The sequence below is a fragment of the Mus pahari genome, chromosome 12 (genome assembly GCF_900095145.1).
Source record: "Mus pahari chromosome 12, PAHARI_EIJ_v1.1, whole genome shotgun sequence".
Lineage (NCBI taxonomy): Eukaryota > Metazoa > Chordata > Mammalia > Rodentia > Muridae > Mus > Mus pahari.
The window spans coordinates 23689753-23710033 of record NC_034601.1 but is presented as its reverse complement, the minus strand read 5'-3'; the positions used below and the strand labels follow the sequence as shown (position 1 = coordinate 23710033).

Genomic DNA, 20281 nt, shown 5'->3' with positions numbered 1-20281 from the left:
CTAGGATGATGCCAGTCTGGAAAGACAAAGAAGGTGGGGCATCCCTCAAATGAGATACACTTTATAAAGCTTTAGCTTAGCAGCCAGTGTTTTAGATGTCCAGGTATTCAATGAAGCTAATTAACTTTAATAAAATAATTTAGACCATCAAACACGGAGCATACATCATCAATAAATCTATCTAAGTTACAGGTGAGTATTACCCACACTGAGGAGGAGGAACAAATACAGAGTTAGCCCAAGACACTTTGGGAAATGATATTTTGATAGAGTTCTGCAAAGCCAGTGCCCAAAACTCCTGAGCACAGGGGGAACCCAGCAGCAAGTTTGTTTCTCATGACAGTATTGGTTTGCAATTCTGAGGCTACTTTAGGTGTGCACTAAGACTAGATAGAGAATCTAAACAGTGAAAGCTACTTTTAGACAAAGATGTTACAAACAAGGTAAGGACAAAGACCAAGTTGAAACCTGTGCTATTAGAGAGGGATCTGGGTATTGGCCATTTTCATCTCAATCTTTGAGTGACATACCTTCGGTATAGCTGCCTGAGTCTCTTTCTGATAGAGGCAATATAGAAACAAGTGATATACATGTTATCTGAGTTTCACATAAGTACCCATTTCTGGCTCTCAATTGGATCTAGCAGCAGTTCACACCCCAGCAAACAATGCCCCAGCATCCAGACCCAGATCCTTAGGTACCATATCTTATATGAAAAGCTAGGACTCACTGGACAATTAGTTGATTGTAGAGCTAGAGAAAGGAAAACAAAAGACAAAGACAAAAAGTGAATCTGGAGCATCATATGATGGTGATTTTCTTCAGAAAATGAAGAAACTGATTTAGAAGTAGGGACTGACCAAAGGCCCCAGAATGCTAAAGTTAAAACACCCTCAGCCAATGGAATTATAACTCAAAATCCTGTACCCATTGCATCTGAAGCATCTATGAAGGGCAATTATCTAGTAATCAGATTGAACTCTATGCATTTAATTATCCATTTCCTCCTGATACAGGGAACCTCCAAACCAAACTAAGCAGCAGCCTTGATTTTTTTTTAAAAAAGGAATTTTACGTTTTATCTTTCCATTTTGTCTTGAATTAGGATTCCATTTACTTCATGAAAAAAATCAAAACAGAGTGTTTCTATGCATATTTGGGGGAAATAAAGAATCTTTGTGGTAGAAAAAAAAATAAAACTAAACACCCTCAGCCACAGGACAACGATAAGGAACTCAGCCCTGGAAAAAGCCTTTGTGAGACCACATGTAAATAAATAACTGACTAAAGAAGGGAGTGGGGAGGGGATAATCTTTCAAAATAATTACTAGTTTGTAGAAGAAATCAAGGGTATTTTGTATTGTTTCTGCCTGCACGCTGACCGGCACCTGCCTGCGTGCGCAGAACACACCTTGGGGTGGGTTCGCACTTCAGAGCTAATCTTCCTAAAATAAGAGATGACCTGCAAGAAAGGTTATTAATATTTATTGATTACACGCGGGAGAACCCAACCCTCCCCCACGTGTCCCAAGTCCCATTGTCCATTGTTTCTGCTTAGTGTCTCTCTCAGAGCTGTATGGCTTAATGGCCCATGTCCCAATGGTGGAATGGCGGAATGGCGCGTTCCGGTCCTCTGAGGAGCTGTGTCCAGAAGGCGGGTCCAATCGAGTAGGCGTGACATTGGTGGTTGGTCCAGGCGACGAGTGGGCGTTGACAGTGGGCGCTCCGAGGACGCTGTGTTCCGGCGGCTGATCTGGCTGATCTGGGGAGCGACCCCCAGCGTGCCTGTAAGAGGCAGGACACAATGTTCAGAGGGAGGACCCAACAGTATTTGAACTCACAGGTAGGCAGAGTGGCAACTGTCAAACATAGGATCTGCCCATTAAGGGTGAAATCAGCAGGTCAGAGTTGGAGAAGCAATAGGTCACTGGTAGAGCATAATTGCTCACAATAAATTTCAAAATAGACCTTTACAAGAGTAAAATAACAGACACTACTGTAATTACCTAGGCAAGGTTAATGTCACTGATCGATAGCATGAGTTCTCCTGGTAGTGATATGTCGATGAGGACAGATCATCGTCTGTCAATCTCTGACAGTCTTTTCCAAGCTGAATAACTGTAAACTAACAATCAGCAACTGCAAACGTGTTTCACGATGTACTTGGCCAGTGTTTATGGAGTATAAAGGTTTTGCAAGACAAGAAAAGGCTGAGGGTCTGTCACGAGATTGAAGGCAACTGAGGCTACTCCGGGATTAACCAAAGCCCAAGCTGAATCCTGAAACAGAAAAAAAGAAAATTGCAGTAAGAGGAAAACTTGGGAAAGTTATTATGAAGTTATAGAATTGTCAGGTGCTAATGTAAATCTTTGGAGCTTAATGATGGCAAAGCAGTTTAATAAGTGGTACTACTTGCAGAAATTGGAATAGTTGTGCGTAAACCCTTCATTTTTAACTTTTCCATAAGTTGAAATTCATTCTGAACCTCAAAAATTTGATGAGGAAAAACAAAGAGGAAGACGATAAACAGCAAACAAGAAAAATATAAACCTGTGGGGTTTTTTTGGAAAATAGCTAATTTGGTTAATATATTACTACTACTACTACTACTACTACTACTACTACTACTACTACTACTACTACCATATTAATAATAAAGCAAACTCTCTGGGGACTGTTTTTCTCATGTCTGAATAAGCTGGCATGGTTGCCTGTCATAGTCCACTTTGAAGGGACTTCTAAAACATGAGATACAGGCAGAGTTTGCAGCCCCACAAGGGACAAAAGAAACACACCATGGGGTGCTGTACATATTTCACTGTTTTAGCTCATATGCTTGCTACATTTGTTGGGAGGGAGAAAGTTGCTATCTACTTAGTAGTCATGTATATGCTCAGTATAAATGTGGAGACCTAAAAAATTCTTAATGTGTTATTACTCATTCGATATAGGTTTCCAAGGAGATAAACACACCAATTGCACAGGTATGCCAAGAGTGAGCAAATTCCCGTGTTTAATATGAACCAAAATATCTTATATTAGCCCCAATTTGAAAATGGCATTGCTCCCTCATACAATTGCTAATTCATATAAACTTTAATTAAATAATATGTTTAAAAATTGAAAATGAGGATTTTGGCATTTAAACAAATCCGTTTATGAACCAGTCTACTCAATGATTATTAAATGCTACTTGACTAGGCTGTTATACTATTTTAGTACTAGCACTAGGAATGCTGAGGCAGGAGGATCACAAGTTTTAAGCCATCCTGGTCTTTATAACAAGATCTTGTCTTTCCAAAATAGTGCTAAATTATTTCATCATGAAACCATGTTGCTAAGTTATATGATAGAACTGGTCCAAGGTAACATTATGATTAGAAAATAGAAAGCATAGAAAACCATAAAAAGCCCTAACTGGAAACAGAAAATATAACTTAATATTTAGTCATCAAGACAGCTATGCGTATTGCATTTCAAGTAAGGTACCATTGCCATAGAACTTGCAAGTTTGATTTAGAAATGCACAGAAAGAAAACTTGAAAGTTTTTGTCCAAGCTAGTCAACCACTTTCCTGGCTTCTATGGTGTATATTTGTTTTCTTTTTATACATCATAGCGCCATTAAAGTGAATTCTTCTGAAGTCCCGCATATGGTAGTTTAGGGAAGCTGAACTGTGAGCGCTGATGGCAACAACATGTGGAGGTGTGAGAAAACACTTTAAAAACAATCTAAATAATAACATCCTAGTGATTGAATCCCCTTGGGGCCCACTTTAACATATATTCTAAAGTAAAAGAAAAGGTACACTAAAAGATGCCGTGCTATCTAATTTAAATGGACATCTAGTGGTTTGCTATCAAGATAGGGTGCGAATGTAATCCCTCAGTTTCTTTCTTTCTTTTTCTCTGACATTGAGTATTCCTGGTCCTTAGAATCATGGGCATGGTGGTGTAAGCAGGTGAGTAGGCCATCTGAATATTAACTGTAATGGAGTTGACTTTCTTGCCCGGTCTTTTGGTGGGGCAGGGTTACGGGCTTAATGAGGAATCAGAAGATTCACACTTAAACACTTCCTGTTATCAATAACAGAGCCACCACTACACTAGACCTAGAATCCAGAGATGCTGACGATGGCACCTCACCTTGCAAAAATAATTAGGATCTCCAACACTTTCATGTGTCCCCAGACTGTTGGATCCTTGTGACAGCCTGGTCAGGTGGGTGAAGAGGTGCAATAGGTGTGCTTTGAATTTACATATGGACCATCTCTCTCTGCTCAAGTTCCTTTGAGAACCAAGACCTCATCTTACTGCTCCTTATTGGACAATACCACTCCTCTCAAAGGGAAGCAGGAGCTTTGGGCTTTGGGTTCCGGAGCAGGAGGGTGCTACCGGAAAACTCGCTGTCTTGTGCTACAGCACCAAGGGCTATTTTTAGATGTTTTCCTTTGGCTAATTGTCTCTCCCTCCTTGGGGAATTTCGATGGGTAGAATCCCAGATGAGCCAATTTTCTTACTAATTCCCGCAGAGATGGGAAAGAGGAAGGCCATGGCTCCTCTGTTTGTTGCCTTGGGGCCTCACAACTTTCTTCATGATGACAAAGGAGTGGGTTCAGTGAGGTCTTCAAGGACATTGAAACCAGCTCTGCTGGACTCATGGGCCAATGAGACTAAGACAGGATGTGGTGGGAGACTGGAAAATATCTTCTTGGAGCCTTGAACCACCCTGATTTCTGAAAGCAGAGGACATGGAGCCAGCAGTGACAATGGGCCCAAGACTCTTGTCACATGTCCTGACTTTCTTTACCACTTTTGAAAGGAAAAGGGAAGTTCTAGAGAACTTGAACCTTCATCTCAACTTTTGGAAAACATAGGGAGACTAGTGGAAATTAGCCTAAAGAAGGTAAAGATGGACAGAGTGATGACAGTCATTTAGTCTTAATTTCTTGCTGGAAAAACAAGTCAAGAAGTGTTAGATGCCCTGGAGACAATGAATGGAAAGGGTTCAAGTTGATTTCTGAATCAGTGTCAGGGCCAAACTTCTAACTGTGAATTGCTTGGGGGAGCCACTGAATTTCTTACCACCTGCATTGTTCTGGTACTGGTATGCATACTGGCGTTCACTGGGAAGTGAAAATGACCCAAAGTCCTAGAGGAGGCAGCTAACATGATGGCACTTATAACTAGTGCATTCTTAGGCCCCAGTAAGGGGCACATGAGACACTCTGTCCTTAACGATAGACTATTAAAAACCTTGAGACACCAAGAAGCTAATGTGTTGAAGATCACACAGCAAAGAAGAACTTGAATTCAGCCTTTGTCTCCAGCATCTGTGCTTTCAAAGGTATCTGCCCTTGAAGGTTCTTCCTCTCTTCACAGGGATTTCACATAGAGGAGCTCCCTGTCCCATGCATATTGGTATTTTAGTTCCGACATTCATAAGCTCTGGGAAATGAGGGGTGGAGCTCAAAATGTCAGTTCTAGAGAAACGTGGGGCCCTTTAACACCAAGCAGACCTCCCCAGGACAACTGCCTCAGTCTGTCAGACAGAGGCAGAGGTACCAGAGTACTCTCATCAAGTAAAGCACGGTGCTATCTGATGCTGCTTCACTTGCTTCTCCCCCTTCAGTTCTGTTCTAGTCAGGTCCTTCTTCCCACTGCCCTCACGCTAAACATGTCCAAGAGCCTGGAAAGCCAGGGACAGAACTATCAGAAGCCGTCAACCCCCCATTTCACACTCTTCCCCGTCCAGATTTATGGAGAGGCGCCCGAGATGGCAAAAGACTTACCCAAGGTCACAGCCCTAGTCAAGAAATCCAGGAGTCAGGGCTCCCACAGCAGAACCTAATGACCTCTCAGGTACACTTTCTCATCGCCTGCACCCGAAGCTCTTTCCAAGTCAAGCCGGCTTCCCTGTCCCCCGCCCTTTAGTCCCCTGACTCGCTTCTGACGCTTGGCGGCCTCCCGGGTCCAGCCCTTCCTGCGGGCGCTCCCTTCCGCCGGATTCCCACGCCGCGCGCCACGCCCCCAGCCACCAGCCGCGGGGACCCCGAGGCAGCAGAGACCCGGGTCGCCCGACCCGAAGGAGGCGCGACCCGCGGTGACGTCCTCCGCGCCACGGCCGGCGCCCGCCCTCCCGCCCGCAGTGGGGCCGCCCTCTCGAAAGTCCCAAAGTGTCGCGCGGAGCCGGCTGAGGCGTGGCCGAGCCCGGGGGCCCCCGGGAGGGCCGCCCCCGGCGGAGCCCCAGCCCGGCGTACAGGTCGCACGGCTCCGGGACGTGCCATGGGCTGGGGACCCCGGTGCCCCTCGCAGGCCATCGCTGGGTCCCAGGAGTAGCCGAGGTGGGCGGGGAGCCGGCCGACCCTGCGCGAGTCTCTCCATGAAGATTCTTGCGCTTTCTCTGAAGAAAGGAGTGCATATGCTGCAGTGCCTCTGTGGAAGGAGCCTGAGGTCCAGCGACAGCCCAAGCGGTGAGCCAACGTCCCCTCCCTGGCCGCCCACCGCGGGAGCCGAGCGCCCAGAGGGCCCGAGGCTTTCGAGCGCGCGCGTGTGTGCGCGAGTGCGCGAGTGCGCGTGTGTGTGAGTGTGTGTAGCCCTGAAGTCACCCGCGCCGCCGTCGTCCCGCACCGAGCTGGAGCCAGCGGGTACGGGACGCGGGGAGCGGGAGGGACCAGCTCCCACACTTCCTCGCGCCTCGCTGCTCCTTGTGACTTGCTAGGGCAGCCTGGGACTCACGGTTGTTCAGGGTCTCCTCGGAGAAGTTGCTGGTGCAATCGCCTGCAGAGGGGGACTTTAAACAGGTGGCTGGCAGACAGGTATCTTATTTTTCTTGCTTTGTCTGAAAGTAGACTTTTGTCTGTGATGAGACGGGCTACCCTTTCTCTGAAGATGGGGCGGTCTCTGTCCTTGGTGCTGAAGCAGGAGGCTATCAAGTAGTCTGGGATTTAACCAATCTGCTCTCTTAGGGAGAGGAAAGAAAAACCAGACCCTTTGAGTTAACCTGTGCTATTGAGAAAAATCATTAAAATACTCAATGACTTTTTCTTTTTATTTTTTTTAAAGCACCAAACTAAAACCAAAGAAGGCGTTCTGTTTTGCACAAGCCTTGCAAGATGATGTGTTGCGTGGCAGTGGCACTCTCTTCCATTGTTTGATTCTTTTAAAAGATGAAAGTTCCCTTTAAATTAATCATCTATTAATCTTGCAAGCGCTAATTCAGTTTCTGGGCTCTTTGGTTTCTTTCTCAAAAGCGGAGGTGGGGTGTGAGGAGACAGGAAAGGCACCATATTATGTCTAAATGAGTGTCTCTGTAAGGAATATATTTTTGATCTATAAGCCCCAAATAACTAACAAATTCGACAACATTACACAGCATTATAATAGCCTTTGTGTTTGAAACTTTGTGTGCTATTTTTGGTGATCTGATTCACTTGGTAATGGCACCTATTTTCACTCTGTTCTAGGACTAACAAAATTATATTTGGAAATATATGTATTTCATTCATCCTTTCTCAAAGTTGGACTTTCTACTTACTCACTAGTCAAAAAAAAAAAACCTTGGTTTTTAGTTTTAAAGAAGCTAGAAATTTTAATTATGTAAAATTTGCGAACATAGTTGTAAAATGAAATTGGCAATGTGGTCTCATGTTTTACTTCTAGGTAATTCAAAAGATCATTTAGACTGTCGTTTTGCTTTGTTTCTGTATTTGTGAGCACTGAAAGATGTCTCTACATTTTGAACTAAAAAAAAAAGTGCGTTATGGTAAAGCCTCCCATCTTAATGGGTTGTAAAACCTCTGGAGATGCTTACAAACATCCTCTCAGTTCTGCTTCATATGAAATAGAATGTGAATAGATTGTCACAAGGGAATTTGCTTCCCTTGTGTGCGAAATGTTAAGGTACGCGTGGTGTACAGTTAAACAAGGCATTTCCTTAGATAAAATGAGGCAAAATCTCCCAGTTAACAGGCAGAGCTAGTTTCCCAAATAGTAACAGCTGAAAATAGAAAGAGTGATCTGGGTGACTGGGTAGCGTGGGCTGCTGCAAGCATGGGACGTACGAGTCAAGAGATCCAGTTATGAGCCAGTTTCTATAAGTCACTGTACTTTAAAAACTCTTGGCTTTCATAGAAAAGAAGGAAAGACTGGAAACGCTGTTAGCTCTTGCCTGGTTCCTCTATTTGTGACCTCACCTGCTTTGAATGTGTGATTCTGTAAGAACTGTGGTGTCTTATTTATATCTGCATTTTTACTTAGTTGGGTAAATATTTTATTTTAGGGGACTAGCACTCTAGAGAAATTTTTGTAAAAAGTCACAGGACCAAATGGGAAATTTGAGACCTTTCCTCTAGTCATTCAGAAACATAATATGCAGTTGTTTGCCAGAAGAATATTTCTAGAATTAAAGGGCCTTTGTTTAAATTGTGACTCTTTATAGCTTATGATTATGCGCACCTAGTATAACCTGCCCTTATAATTTCTACACAAATCTAATTTACTGTAATCACATTACACACATCGTAGTTGGAATGAAATGATTTAATAATAGTTGAAGATTTAATTGAACTCTTGTATACCAGCTACCATTCCAAAGGCTTTTTAACCGCATGTGGAGCATGCTTGGAATGTTTCAATATTGTCAGTGAGTTTTATTTTAAATTAGCATCATTACTGTGACTTCTGCTATTAGCATAACCTCACAGCCACTCTGCAAGTAATATTGGTATGCCCAATGTTCCTGTGCAAGTTGGCACAAAGAAACAAGAAGTTTTTCATAAAGTGAATGTATAACAAGACCATGAAAGTACTGCACATGTTAAAATCTTGCCTGGAAGGAATTTGGTAATATTTTAAACAATGTCACTATGTATTTACTGTTCCATTGCAGTTGTATTGAGTACAGACCTGAGGGGCACTGAATGTGAGTGACCACATTAGATTAAGAGATTCTACTAACATGTCTAAGCTTTGAAACTATGTTTCACTTTTTCTTTACATTTTGTCAACTAAATGGGCCCCCATATTTAAATTAGCTATTGGACTTGAGCTTTGTAGTGTCATTTATATGTTATTACTGCTGTTGCCTTTTTCTGCATTAGTAAGCATTAATCTCATGTCTAGTTTGGTGATTCTACCCCTGTGTAAGTCCTAAGTAGTTCAGAAGGACAGAGATGATACAAACACTTGTAAGACAGTCTTAACACATGGCCAAGTCAGTTGCTTATGGTGGAATCCCCAGCTTTTTCTGATATATGTTTTTTTCCTCATTCATTAAAATGAAGTGATTTTTAAGCATATGGAGCCAATCTATTAAAAGGCAGATTAGGAGTTTAGGATGCTAAACAATCCTGTTCAGAGAACATGCCATTTCTATTAAACTGATGAAATAAAAAGCTTTTAGTGTAAAGAGAGAGTGAGAGTAAAGCAAAGAAGTGGGACTTTCACAAAGAAATGGGCACTGAAGAGTGGGGACCAACACAATGGCTTACATGCCTGCTCCTAGTCTCCCAGTAATTAGCTTAGGGCCACCACCTTCTGAGTGCAGAGGGGACCATTCTGACTTTTCTAGAAGAGCAAATCCTGTCCTAACACCCAGGCTCCTGAGAGGGCAGATCCTGTGAAAGTTAGTCCTCATAGGAATGGTAAGGTAAGTGTGTGTGTGTGTGTGTGTGTGTGTGTGTGTTTGTGTACTTGCTTGCTTCGGCTGTCACTAAGTTATTCCAGACAATCCACACAGTAGAGATGGTTGTGACTCTTCTGTAGTATGCAGTAAGGGAGGGGCTTTCTAGCCTGGCAGTGTCAAGAGTTATCAGATATCTAGAGTTGGAGCCAAGAAATCACATCTACATTCCTTGACATGGAATTTAAATACTACGGGCAAAAATAACTCATTTATCAAGCATTATAAAAGCATACTTAAAACTCACAGGACCACTGTTTTCAAATATAGCCCAAATATCCAAATAATAACTTCCCACATACAGACAAGTTGTCTTAGATACCATGTATCAAGTTTGTGTATTTAGGCTTAGACTTTTCTACAGGACAATAAAATGATTTAAGAAAAGATATTTGTTTACCCTATGGTTATTGTTTCATAAGGCTTATTTCCTGGAAAGATACCTTCATTCTAAACATTAAATAGTTGTTTTGTGTATGCCTTTTTATGACATATGTTTATGTGTCATGAGCATACTTTTGTGCATGTGAGTGTGGCCATTCTAATGCCATGGTATGTATTTGAAGGTTAGAAGATAACCTTAGGTCCACCCTTGCTTTCTCTCCACCTTGCTTTACATGTGGTCTTTTTATTGTTTTTCCATTGATTATAACAGGCTACCTGGCCTATGAACTTCCAGGAATCCTCCTGTCTCAGCCACCTATCTCTCCATAGGAGCACTAGCATCACAGACACTCACACTATATCCAGCCTTTACATGGGTTACAGAGATTCACATTTAGATTCTCATGCTTGAGTAACAAGCACTTTTACCCACTAAGCCTTCTTTCCAGGTTCAACATCAGAGCACTGTTGAGAATTCTCGCCCTCGGCGTCTATAGCATTCTTTAAGCACTATGCTTTTTCTTCAAAGGTAAAGGTGACAGATGTCAACCATGAGGATTAAAGGAAATAAAACATTTTGTATTTGATGATATCTTGAATTCAATTTAATTTTTAAAAAATTATCAGTAAATCCAATGGGCTGACAGTATAGTTCAGTGGTAGGTGCTTGCCCTGCAGTATACGATCCTGGATTCCATGTCTATCAAACACACACACACACACACACACACACACACACACACACACACACACACATGCATAACCATGCAAAAGATACTACCAAAAAATGACAAAAATCTACCTTTTGGGACATATTTTTGGTTGTTTAGAGTTTCCCATGGCTTTTATTTTTCAATGTTTAAATTTTACATTAGATTTTCGAAATTGATGTCAGAAAACTCAAGAAGATGTCACTTATTATTGGTTAACGTGTTTTAGATAATCTACTGTCTACTATGTATTGATGTAGGATCATTGGGAGTCGTGTGTAATTTTCCAGAGTAGCTGGAGAGCTTAACAAAGTTGAAAGGGAGGTACAGAGGTGTTCTGTAAACTCAAGCCCTCAGGAAAGCCTGCTCTCTCCTGCTCTTGGTGTCTCACCTGAGTAGCACATCTGTTGCCATGCATAAAGTCACGCTGGCACTGTATTTTCTGCTGGTTTTATATATTCCATTGATTTTGATAATGACATATACCTACTATCCCAGTATCCCTTAGAGTATTTTCACTGCTCCCAAAATCTTCTATTCATCTCCTCTAACTGTTAAGGACACTAGTTTTAAAAATCTGTCTCCATAGTTTTACTTCTTTAGAATATCATAATGTTTTGATAATGTTGTATGTGGTATTTTTAAATGTTGTGTGTGGTATTCTTTCATTTAATAAACACTTAAGGTTTTTACAATTTTTTATTTCATGCCTTGCCATCTTATTTCTTCCTAACTCTGAAAGGTATTCCATTGTCTGCATGCATGACAGTTTATTTATTCGTTCACCTAGCAGAGGGATACTTTGGTAATTTAAAGTTTGAGAAACAATGAATGAAGTTGCTATGAACATCAGCACACATGCTTTTAAGTGAACATTAAATCTCAACTCATTTGGGCAAATGTCAATGGGCATAGTTGTTGGATTCGGTAATGAAAAGAAATTTGATTTCTTAAGGAAATGTCAAGGTGCCTTTAACTGTAGCTATGACATTTTGCATTCTGACTAGCAATGAATGGATACACTTGTGTTCCTTTTCCTTGCCTGCATTTGTTTTGAATTTGTTGGATTTGGGGCATTCTCATAGATGTGCAGTCATATTCCCTTGTTTTAGCTCAAAATCTTCTAATAGCAAATCATTTGGACATCTTTTCATATGCTGTGTGGCGTTTGCATATTTGCTTGGTTGAGATGTCCTTGTGCCTTCTCATTTGTTAACAGGATTGTTTCTTCTCTCACTGTAGAGTTGTCCTCGGCATCTTTCACTTCACTCTTTAGGGTCCCTTCAAAAAATGCTGTCAGATTACATAAGCTATTGTGATAGAACATCATTGCTGAAAGCAGTTTACGGAAGAGTTTAATTGGAATCATGGTTCTAGAGCTATGGTTCTCAACATGTGGGATGCAACCCCTTTGGGGAAGTCAAATGACCCCTTCACAGGGGACAAATATCAGATATCCTGCATATCAGATATTTACATTACTGTTCACAACAGTAGCAAAATTATAGTTATGAAGTAGCAATGAAACTCATTTTATGTTTGGGGGCTACCACAATATGAGGAACTAACTGTATTAAAGGGTTCAAATATTAGGAAGGGTTAGAACCACTGGTCTAGAGGAATGAGGGTCCATGATGGCAGGAAGGTGTGACAGCAAGTGGCAGGCTTGGGAGCAGGAGCAGGAGGCAGAGAGCTCACAGCTTCCATTGCAAACAGGAGACTTCAAACTCTCAAAGACCTTCCCCAGTGACCTCCTGCAAGGCCTCACTCCTAAACCACTCTGAACAGCATCAGCCACTGGGAACCAAATATTCAAATACTGATCCTATGGGGGATATTTACCATTCAAACCACTTCAAATAGCAGTATTCCATTCCCATCAAGTTAAATTAATATTGGAAAATGAAATGTGAGCAGGTGACACACTGGTTCGTGGAAGCTCTAATAGCCCAGAGCACGATGCACTTCGAACTTGTTGCTGCTGCTGTTGTTGCTGCTGCTGCTGCTGCTGCTGTTGCTAGTTGTTGTTGTTGTTCTGGATGGTGGTTACTCCATCAGCCTATGTCCCCGAGTGACTGTAGTTGATAGAGTCCCCTACATGACCTATGATTGACATTTAATAGAAATAAGAAGTTAAAGCCATTTTCTTAAGAAGTTTCCCACAAAGAGTATCTTGTTATCTGCCTTATTCTGATCAATAGGACACAGCATGGATGCTTAAATAATATTTAGTGTAATGTTAAGGGAGTTATATTTAGGGTTCTTTCCAGTTCAAAACACTCTGGTTTCTCTCTGATGCCTTCTGTAGAAGATATTCTAATCTCTAGCAAAAGGGCCATGAGCCTTACAACTAACAGAATGTGTTTATCAAGTTAGAAGAAGCTTACCCTTACAGGTTATGTTGAAAAAGCATGTGGGGAAAAACAAAGTCATGGTGTTCTGCCTTCTTATGACAGATGCATACCTTTCTGGTACTTTCTGATGCTTTCTGCAGCATTAAATGAACATATGTGTTGACTTCCGTTCATGATATTTAAATAATTAGCACATTATGCCACGGTATTATGCTTTCTTACCTTCCAGTGAGTTGTCAGGTGTTCTCAGTATGGTGATACATTTTTCCTTTATCACTGTTTCAATTTTCCACCAGTGTTACCCAAACACTTCGTGGTTGTCTTTTTATATTTGTGGTTTCATTGTAAGTCTTGAGGGATTAAGTTGCTACCATTTTATTTACCTGGAAATGTAAAATTCTGATGCTCCCAATCCTATCTGGATAAGCAAGAACTCACTGTGTTGCTTAAAGCTCTGACAGTGTTATATAGCACATGTCACCATTGCAGTTTGTGGGCAACGGAAAGTGCAAATAAACACCTTGTTTCCCCTGTAATGTTCTCCACTCAAAGTATGTTGGAAAAAAAAATCAGGAAGTGAATCAGGGTCACCATTCTTGTCTTCTGGGTGGTGGATCTGCATTGTGTCTGCCTGGCTCTGGATTAAGTACAATTAAAGAGGGGGAAACAAGGCAGACCACTTGTATCATGATGAATATCTGTCTCCTAAGGACACCCACCCCCTTTTCTCGTCATTCTCTTTCAAAGAATAGAAAGTCACACATGTTCTGCCTTCAGAGATTTCTGTTCTGATATTTAAATTCTGCAAACAATCTTGGGGATACAGTATATGAGAGGTTCATAGAGACCCAGCAGGAAGAGAGATATATGAACCTAAAGGGCATGATACCAGCAAGGACAAGATAAATGCCCAAGTGAAGGCTTGTGAGCCTTTGCCTGTTTCACTTTAGCCAAGCTTTAATGAGAAGGATCACATCAAGAAAGGAATAATCCATTTGGCTCAAGATTCATGTTAATCTCCCTGAGTTTGTAAAGCACATAGTAAATTTTAAAAAGTGCTGGGGTATGGGAAATAACAGCTATAATTCAAGGGAGATGGATAACATTTCAATACTCCTTAGGAATAATATTTTTGAATAAAAATACTTTAAGAAATATTCCTTTTATAAAAGTAATTGATCTATACTGCAATTCAAGTCTACTTAGCATTGATCATGGTCGGATATTTTCCCTAATTGTGTATATTGCATCTCTCCTTTGCCCATATATCAACATGTCTATTCATTTACAGCCAGAGAAACTTCATCAGCTTCTTACAGATGTACAAATTCTAACCTAAAGCTCTAAGGAACGTCTGGTGAATGGATAACTCACAGATCTGCTCCCTTGATTTCCATGGAATGTTGCGCATGGTGTTTTACTCCTTCGCTTTGTTCTGCTCAGGGTGTACAAGGGCTGTGTTTTTACCATGTTACTCTCATTGCACCGTATTGTGAAGGTCATATCAGCACACCTCTTCTAACGCCATTAACAACCGGGCACTTCAGTCTACTCTGGCGGCAAGTCAGAGGTGCCGTGACTCTGCCGAGACAATCTCTCTTGCTGAGATGGTTATTCTTGTTTATACGTAAGCTTCTCGTCCCATCCCACTCCCTCCACTTATTACTGTTTATAGAAACGATAGCATTGCAGTTGCTGTCCCTGATTGCCCACGTTGTTGCTTCAATGAAGCCAGCTGGGTTGCGATTGCATAGTCTTGAAATAAAACTTAGCGGTGCAAAAAAAAAAAAAATGAGTCTCCCTTTTGAGGGGAGAGGGGTTGGTGCTAGCTGCTGCATCGTTTCCTAAAGCACTAATTATTTGCTTAACTTGGAGAAGCTTAAGAACTGAGTCTCTGTATTAGCTCAGTGGCTGACCTTGACCTAGGACCGAGGCTGTGAAGAGCGCAGTGAACCCATTCTTGAAGTCTTAGTGGCTCTCTCTTTAGCTGATACTCTGTACACAACACATTGACTAAAGACAACGGATGCGCTGATTGTTCCAGCTGTACATAGGCTAAACTCAGAAGATTATTTGGTGTCAGGAATTTGTGATAGTAAATGTCTGTGCTAAGCGGACATCACACAAGCATCATTTACAATCGGTGTGGAAGCAAGGGATGAGAAGAGGAGCAAAACATTAGGGTGGCATTTTCTGAATCTGCTACAGTATGGAAACTGAGTAACCGTAGCTACTTCCCAATGGCTGCTTAATTTGTGAATCTCAGATATTTGGTCTTTTTTTTTAATGTAGTTTTTTTTTTAAAAAAAGATTTATTTATTTATTTTTATGTATATGAGTACACTGTAGCTGTACAGATGGTTGTGAGCCATCTGTACAGGTTGCTGGAAATTGAATTCAGGACCTCTGCTTGCTCCAGTCCTGTTTGTTCCAGTTCAAAGATTTATTTATTATTATATGTAAGTACACTGTAGCTGTCTTCAGACACACCAGAATAGAGGACTCATTACAGATGGTTGTGAGCTACCATGTGGTTGCTGGAATTTGAACTCAGGACCTTCAGAAGAGCAGTCAGTGCTCTTAACTGCTGAGCCATCTCTCCTGCCCCCCAGATATTTGATCCTAACTAGGGCATTAGGTCTTTTCCAGTTACAATTTTATTTAACTGTATATGCTTCTTTGTTTCATCTTGAAAAAAAAAAAAAACTTAATTTTGAGACAGGACCTAACTTGTAGCCCAGGATAGCTTGGGTTTCACTATTTAGTGACTTAAGGCTAGCCTTGGTCCATGGCAACCTTCCTGCCTCAGCCTCCCAAATACTGTGGTTACAGATACGATCCAACATACCTATCTCTCATCATTTAAACTTTTATAACAACTTTACCGTTCTAAGCACTTGTGCGTGTGTGTATGAGGTTGTGTGTGTATTTGTGGGTGGGATTGCTAATGACAGTGACCTTTGGAGAATGATGGGACAGTGCAAAGAATTGTGTTTCCTTTAAAATAATAACCTAGTCATGTGGTAAAGAGTCCATGGGCTAAAATCTCATAAAATCAAGAACCCTATACAACCTCTTCCAATCTCTGTGTAGGACTCTGCAAAAATTAGGGCAGTTATGACATTCATGTTTTTCTTATGAAGTTCAAAAATTATGCAAAATGTGATAACTAATGCACATTGATTATTTGAAATTGTTTTCTTAAAAGTGATTAGAGAAAGCTGTTCCTAGCAATCCTTCGAAGTCATAGCAAAGGAGGTTTTCTGGTCTTCTTTTGAAAAAAAAATTTTTTTTGGATTTTTAGGTTTTTCCTAAATATATGCATAGAGATTTATCAGGATATTAATCAGATTATAACAAGATGAAAAGTTATATATCATTTGTATTTTTGAAAGTATGCATATACTAAAAATATATGCGTGTAGTAAAAGTGCTAATGGATGAGTAATTTTCGTAGAGTTGTCCTAAACACAAGTTTAAATTGGTGAATAGAATAACAGCACCAGTGTCTGTTAGAATCATAGCAATTGTTCCTGAGTATTCTAATACTTATTTTCTATGCCTTTAGATTTTGTTGTAGTAAATACTTTTTTGCATACAAATCTTTACGTGCCATGGGCTGAGGTAAGAATATGAGTAATAACTTTTCCTTCTCCCCCGTGTTTAATTCTGAGTTTAAAACAACTAAAAACAAAGTTGTGAAGCAACTTTATATGTATTCATTTCATCTATTCATTTCATCTTGGATAGTCTCAGTAGGATGTTGGAGAATTATTCAGCATAAATGTAGGAGCTTTTTTCCTAAGGAAACTCTTGATATATCATAAACTCACTGTAGCACACGCGTGTGGAGAAATCCAGCCTTGTGTCTGTTGGGTCTCAGTAGTGGGTAGGAGAGATTCTGAACTGAGCTTCTACCTACAGAGGCACGTGTAGGTGCACACTCAGCTATCCAGAAACGGTGCAGCTCCTGGTCAGGAAGACCCTTACAGAGAGGGCATCCACAGCAGCCGAATCACACTCGCTCTGCTGCTCCCTTCCTGGTCATTCAGACATTTTTCTGCCTTGCAAAAGAATGAGGTGGATAGAGGGCCATTGTTTCTCCTCCTCATACTTCAGAAAAGGCCCTGGTTTTTCAAACCAAGATATAAGTGGAGAATATGGGAGGATGAATGTTAGAATTTACAATGTGTAACTTTCTAATACATGAATAGTCTTCAGGGGGTTGGCCCATCTTTCAGGGCCAACACTCTTATCAGTCACTTGGTATTCTTCCTTATAGCTTTTCTACTAGTCATGTTTTCTCTAGGATATATAATATATATTACATTACATATATTATATAATATACTAATCATATATTTATATGATTAATATAATTTGTAAATATATAAGTTATCAATTACATAGAAATATTATAACATATGTAATATATTAAATTAATCATATATATGTATATTAATATCTTTAAAATATTTATTATTTATATCTCCATGTGAGAAGTGAGTTAAATCCCATTTTAAACTACTTGTTGATCTCGATTTGTTGTCCTTCTTACTATATATGTAGAAATACATTTTTGATTTTGTTATTTGAATTTTCAAAATGAAGCAACCTCCTGTTGTGGGACTGCTCTGTGGCACACATGCAATTCACAACTAGATACTTTATTATTCCCTAGCTACTTTGTGGGAAATGTTCTTGCAGCCAACTTTTCTCTGTTGCTGAAAAAGTAGAGTTCTCAGCCTTGGTCGTGGTAGATGCTGGGCTAGCTTTCTAGTCTAGCACTTGAAAACAACAGGAAAGTCATTGTTACCTATTCTTGATTTAAATTCAAGTTATTCCATAGAGGTAAGCTTTTCTTATGATGTTAGAAAGGCCTAAATGTCATGACTTCTTCTTTTAAACCACGTAGGTGTAATAGTTGCTTAAATCTTTAAATTTTAGTTCTAAATTCTAATTCTAAAGACCTCAAAAATTACAGACAACCAAGACAAATATAAATATTTTCTATGATCTCATTCCAAATTACTTCGATCTCACTTAATATCCATTTGGTCCTTTTCAAAACAGTATCACACTATATAGTATTCTGTAATTTTTAAATCTTATTTAGTTTTCTTTTATTGAACATATTCATGGCAGTATTTCATGGCATATTCCAATTACAGTTTTCCTTCCCTCAACTTCTTCTCAATCCTTGCTGCATTTCCTGCTAATGGAGTCAACACACTTCAAGTGCCCCAGAAAACAAATAAAAATTTTTATTATTTTATTCTTATAAATAATAATAAAATAAAACAAGATAAGACAAAACCAAGATAAAATAGGACAAAAATAGAAACAAATAAGTAGAAAAAAGCAAAGTAAAAATACAAAAAACATGCAGATGCAGAGGCACATATATTTGCACACAATGAAATCCTATAAAAACACACAAGAAGCCATAATACATACACAAATGAAGTAAAAGGTATATATGTATCAATATATAAAACTAATATCTATAATATTATATATAGATATATAGATAGAGAATATAGAATATAATATAAATTAAAGCTAAATACATATCAATTAAAATGTAATAAAATAAATATGTAATGTATATAATAAATATGTAAAATTATGATATATAAAATTATATGCATTAATTTATACATTCACATAATTTATGCTATATTAAATATACAGATAAATCATCAAAGTAATTATAGATATATAATTAATATTGATAAACTAATATATATTTTAAAATAACAGATAAATAAATACATACCATGACTAAATAGTATAAAACAAAGAACCTCTAAAGATTCCACTGTGGCTATCTACTGTTGATCACAAAGCTTGCCCATAAAACTGGTTTGCATGTCCACTGAGACTCAGTTGAGGAGAACTAGTTTTTCTCTTATGAGTGGTTATCAGTTGATGATAGTTTTAGGGCTAGGGATGGGGGCTTGTGTCTGCCTCTCTCAACACTTGGGCCCCATCTGGAGAGACCTGTGCACACCCTGTGCATGCTGCCTCCGTTTCTGTGGTTTCATATATACATTGGTCCTGCTGTGTTTAGAAGGCCTTGTTTTCTTGACGGTTTTCATCCCAATGGATTCTTTCTTTTATTAGATTTTTTCTTTATTTACATTTCAAATGTTATCCCCTTTCCTGGTTTTCCCTCCAAAAACTCCTTACCCCCTTCCCCCTCCCACTCCCCCTACTCACCAACTCACCTACCCCCACTTCCTGGCCCTGGCATTCCCCTACACTGGGGCACAGAACCTTCACAGGACTAAGGGCCTCCCCTCCCATTGATGACTGATAAGGCCATCCTCTGCTACATATGAGTCTGAAGCCATGGGCCCTTCCATGTGTACTCTTTGCTTGGTGGTTTAGTCACTGGGAGCTCTGGAGGTAATAGTTGGTTAATGTTGTTCCTCCTATGGGGCTGCAAACCCCTTCAACTCCTTGGGTCCTTTCTCTAGCTCCTCTATTGGGGACCCTGTGCTCAGTCCAATGGTTGGACGAAACATCTACATCTGTATTTGTCAGGCAATGGTAGAGCCTCTCAGGAGACAGCTAGGCTCCTGTCAGCAAGCACTTGTTGGCATCCACAATAGTGCATGGGTTTGGTGATTGTATACGGGATGGATCCCCAGGTGGGGCAGTCTCTGGATGGCCTTTCCTTCAGTCTCTGCTCCACACCTTGTCTCTGTAATTCCTTCCATGGGTATTTTGTCCCCCCTTCTAAGGACAAAAGTATCCACACTTTGGTCTTCCTTCTTCTTGAGCTTCATGTAGTTTGTGAATTTTATCTTGGGTATTCCAAGCTTCTGGGCTAATATCCACTTATCAGAGAGTGCATACCATGTATATTCTTTTGTGAATGGATTACCTCATTCAGGATGATAATTTCAAGTTCCATCCATTTGCCTAAGAATTACATGAAGTCATTATTTTTAATAGCTGAGTAGTACTCCACTGTATAAATGTACCACATTTTCTGTATCCATTCCTCTGTTGAGGGATGTACTGGCTAGCTTTGTGTCAACTTGACACAGCTGGAGTTATCACAGAGAAGGGAGCTTCAGTTGGGGAAATGCCCCCATGAGATCCAGCTGTGGGGCATTTCCTCAATTAGTGATCAAGGGGGAG

At 40.2% G+C, this 20281-nt stretch overlaps 1 protein-coding gene across 3 annotated transcripts in view; it reads left to right on the top strand.

Annotated features, from left to right (window-relative positions):
* The window catches only part of Fgf12 (fibroblast growth factor 12), a 559190-nt gene that overhangs the window by 184532 nt on the left and 354377 nt on the right, over nt 1-20281 (top strand). Inside the window, exon 1 of one of the 3 annotated variants that reach the window (XM_021209133.2) lies at nt 6101-6472. The exons of the other annotated variants lie outside the window; for them this stretch is intronic. Coding sequence (XP_021064792.1) covers nt 6382-6472 — 91 coding nt within the window. The 5' untranslated portion in view covers nt 6101-6381. Of the gene's footprint in view, nt 1-6100; nt 6473-20281 lie in introns of those variants that run through there. 3 annotated transcript variants of the gene reach the window in all.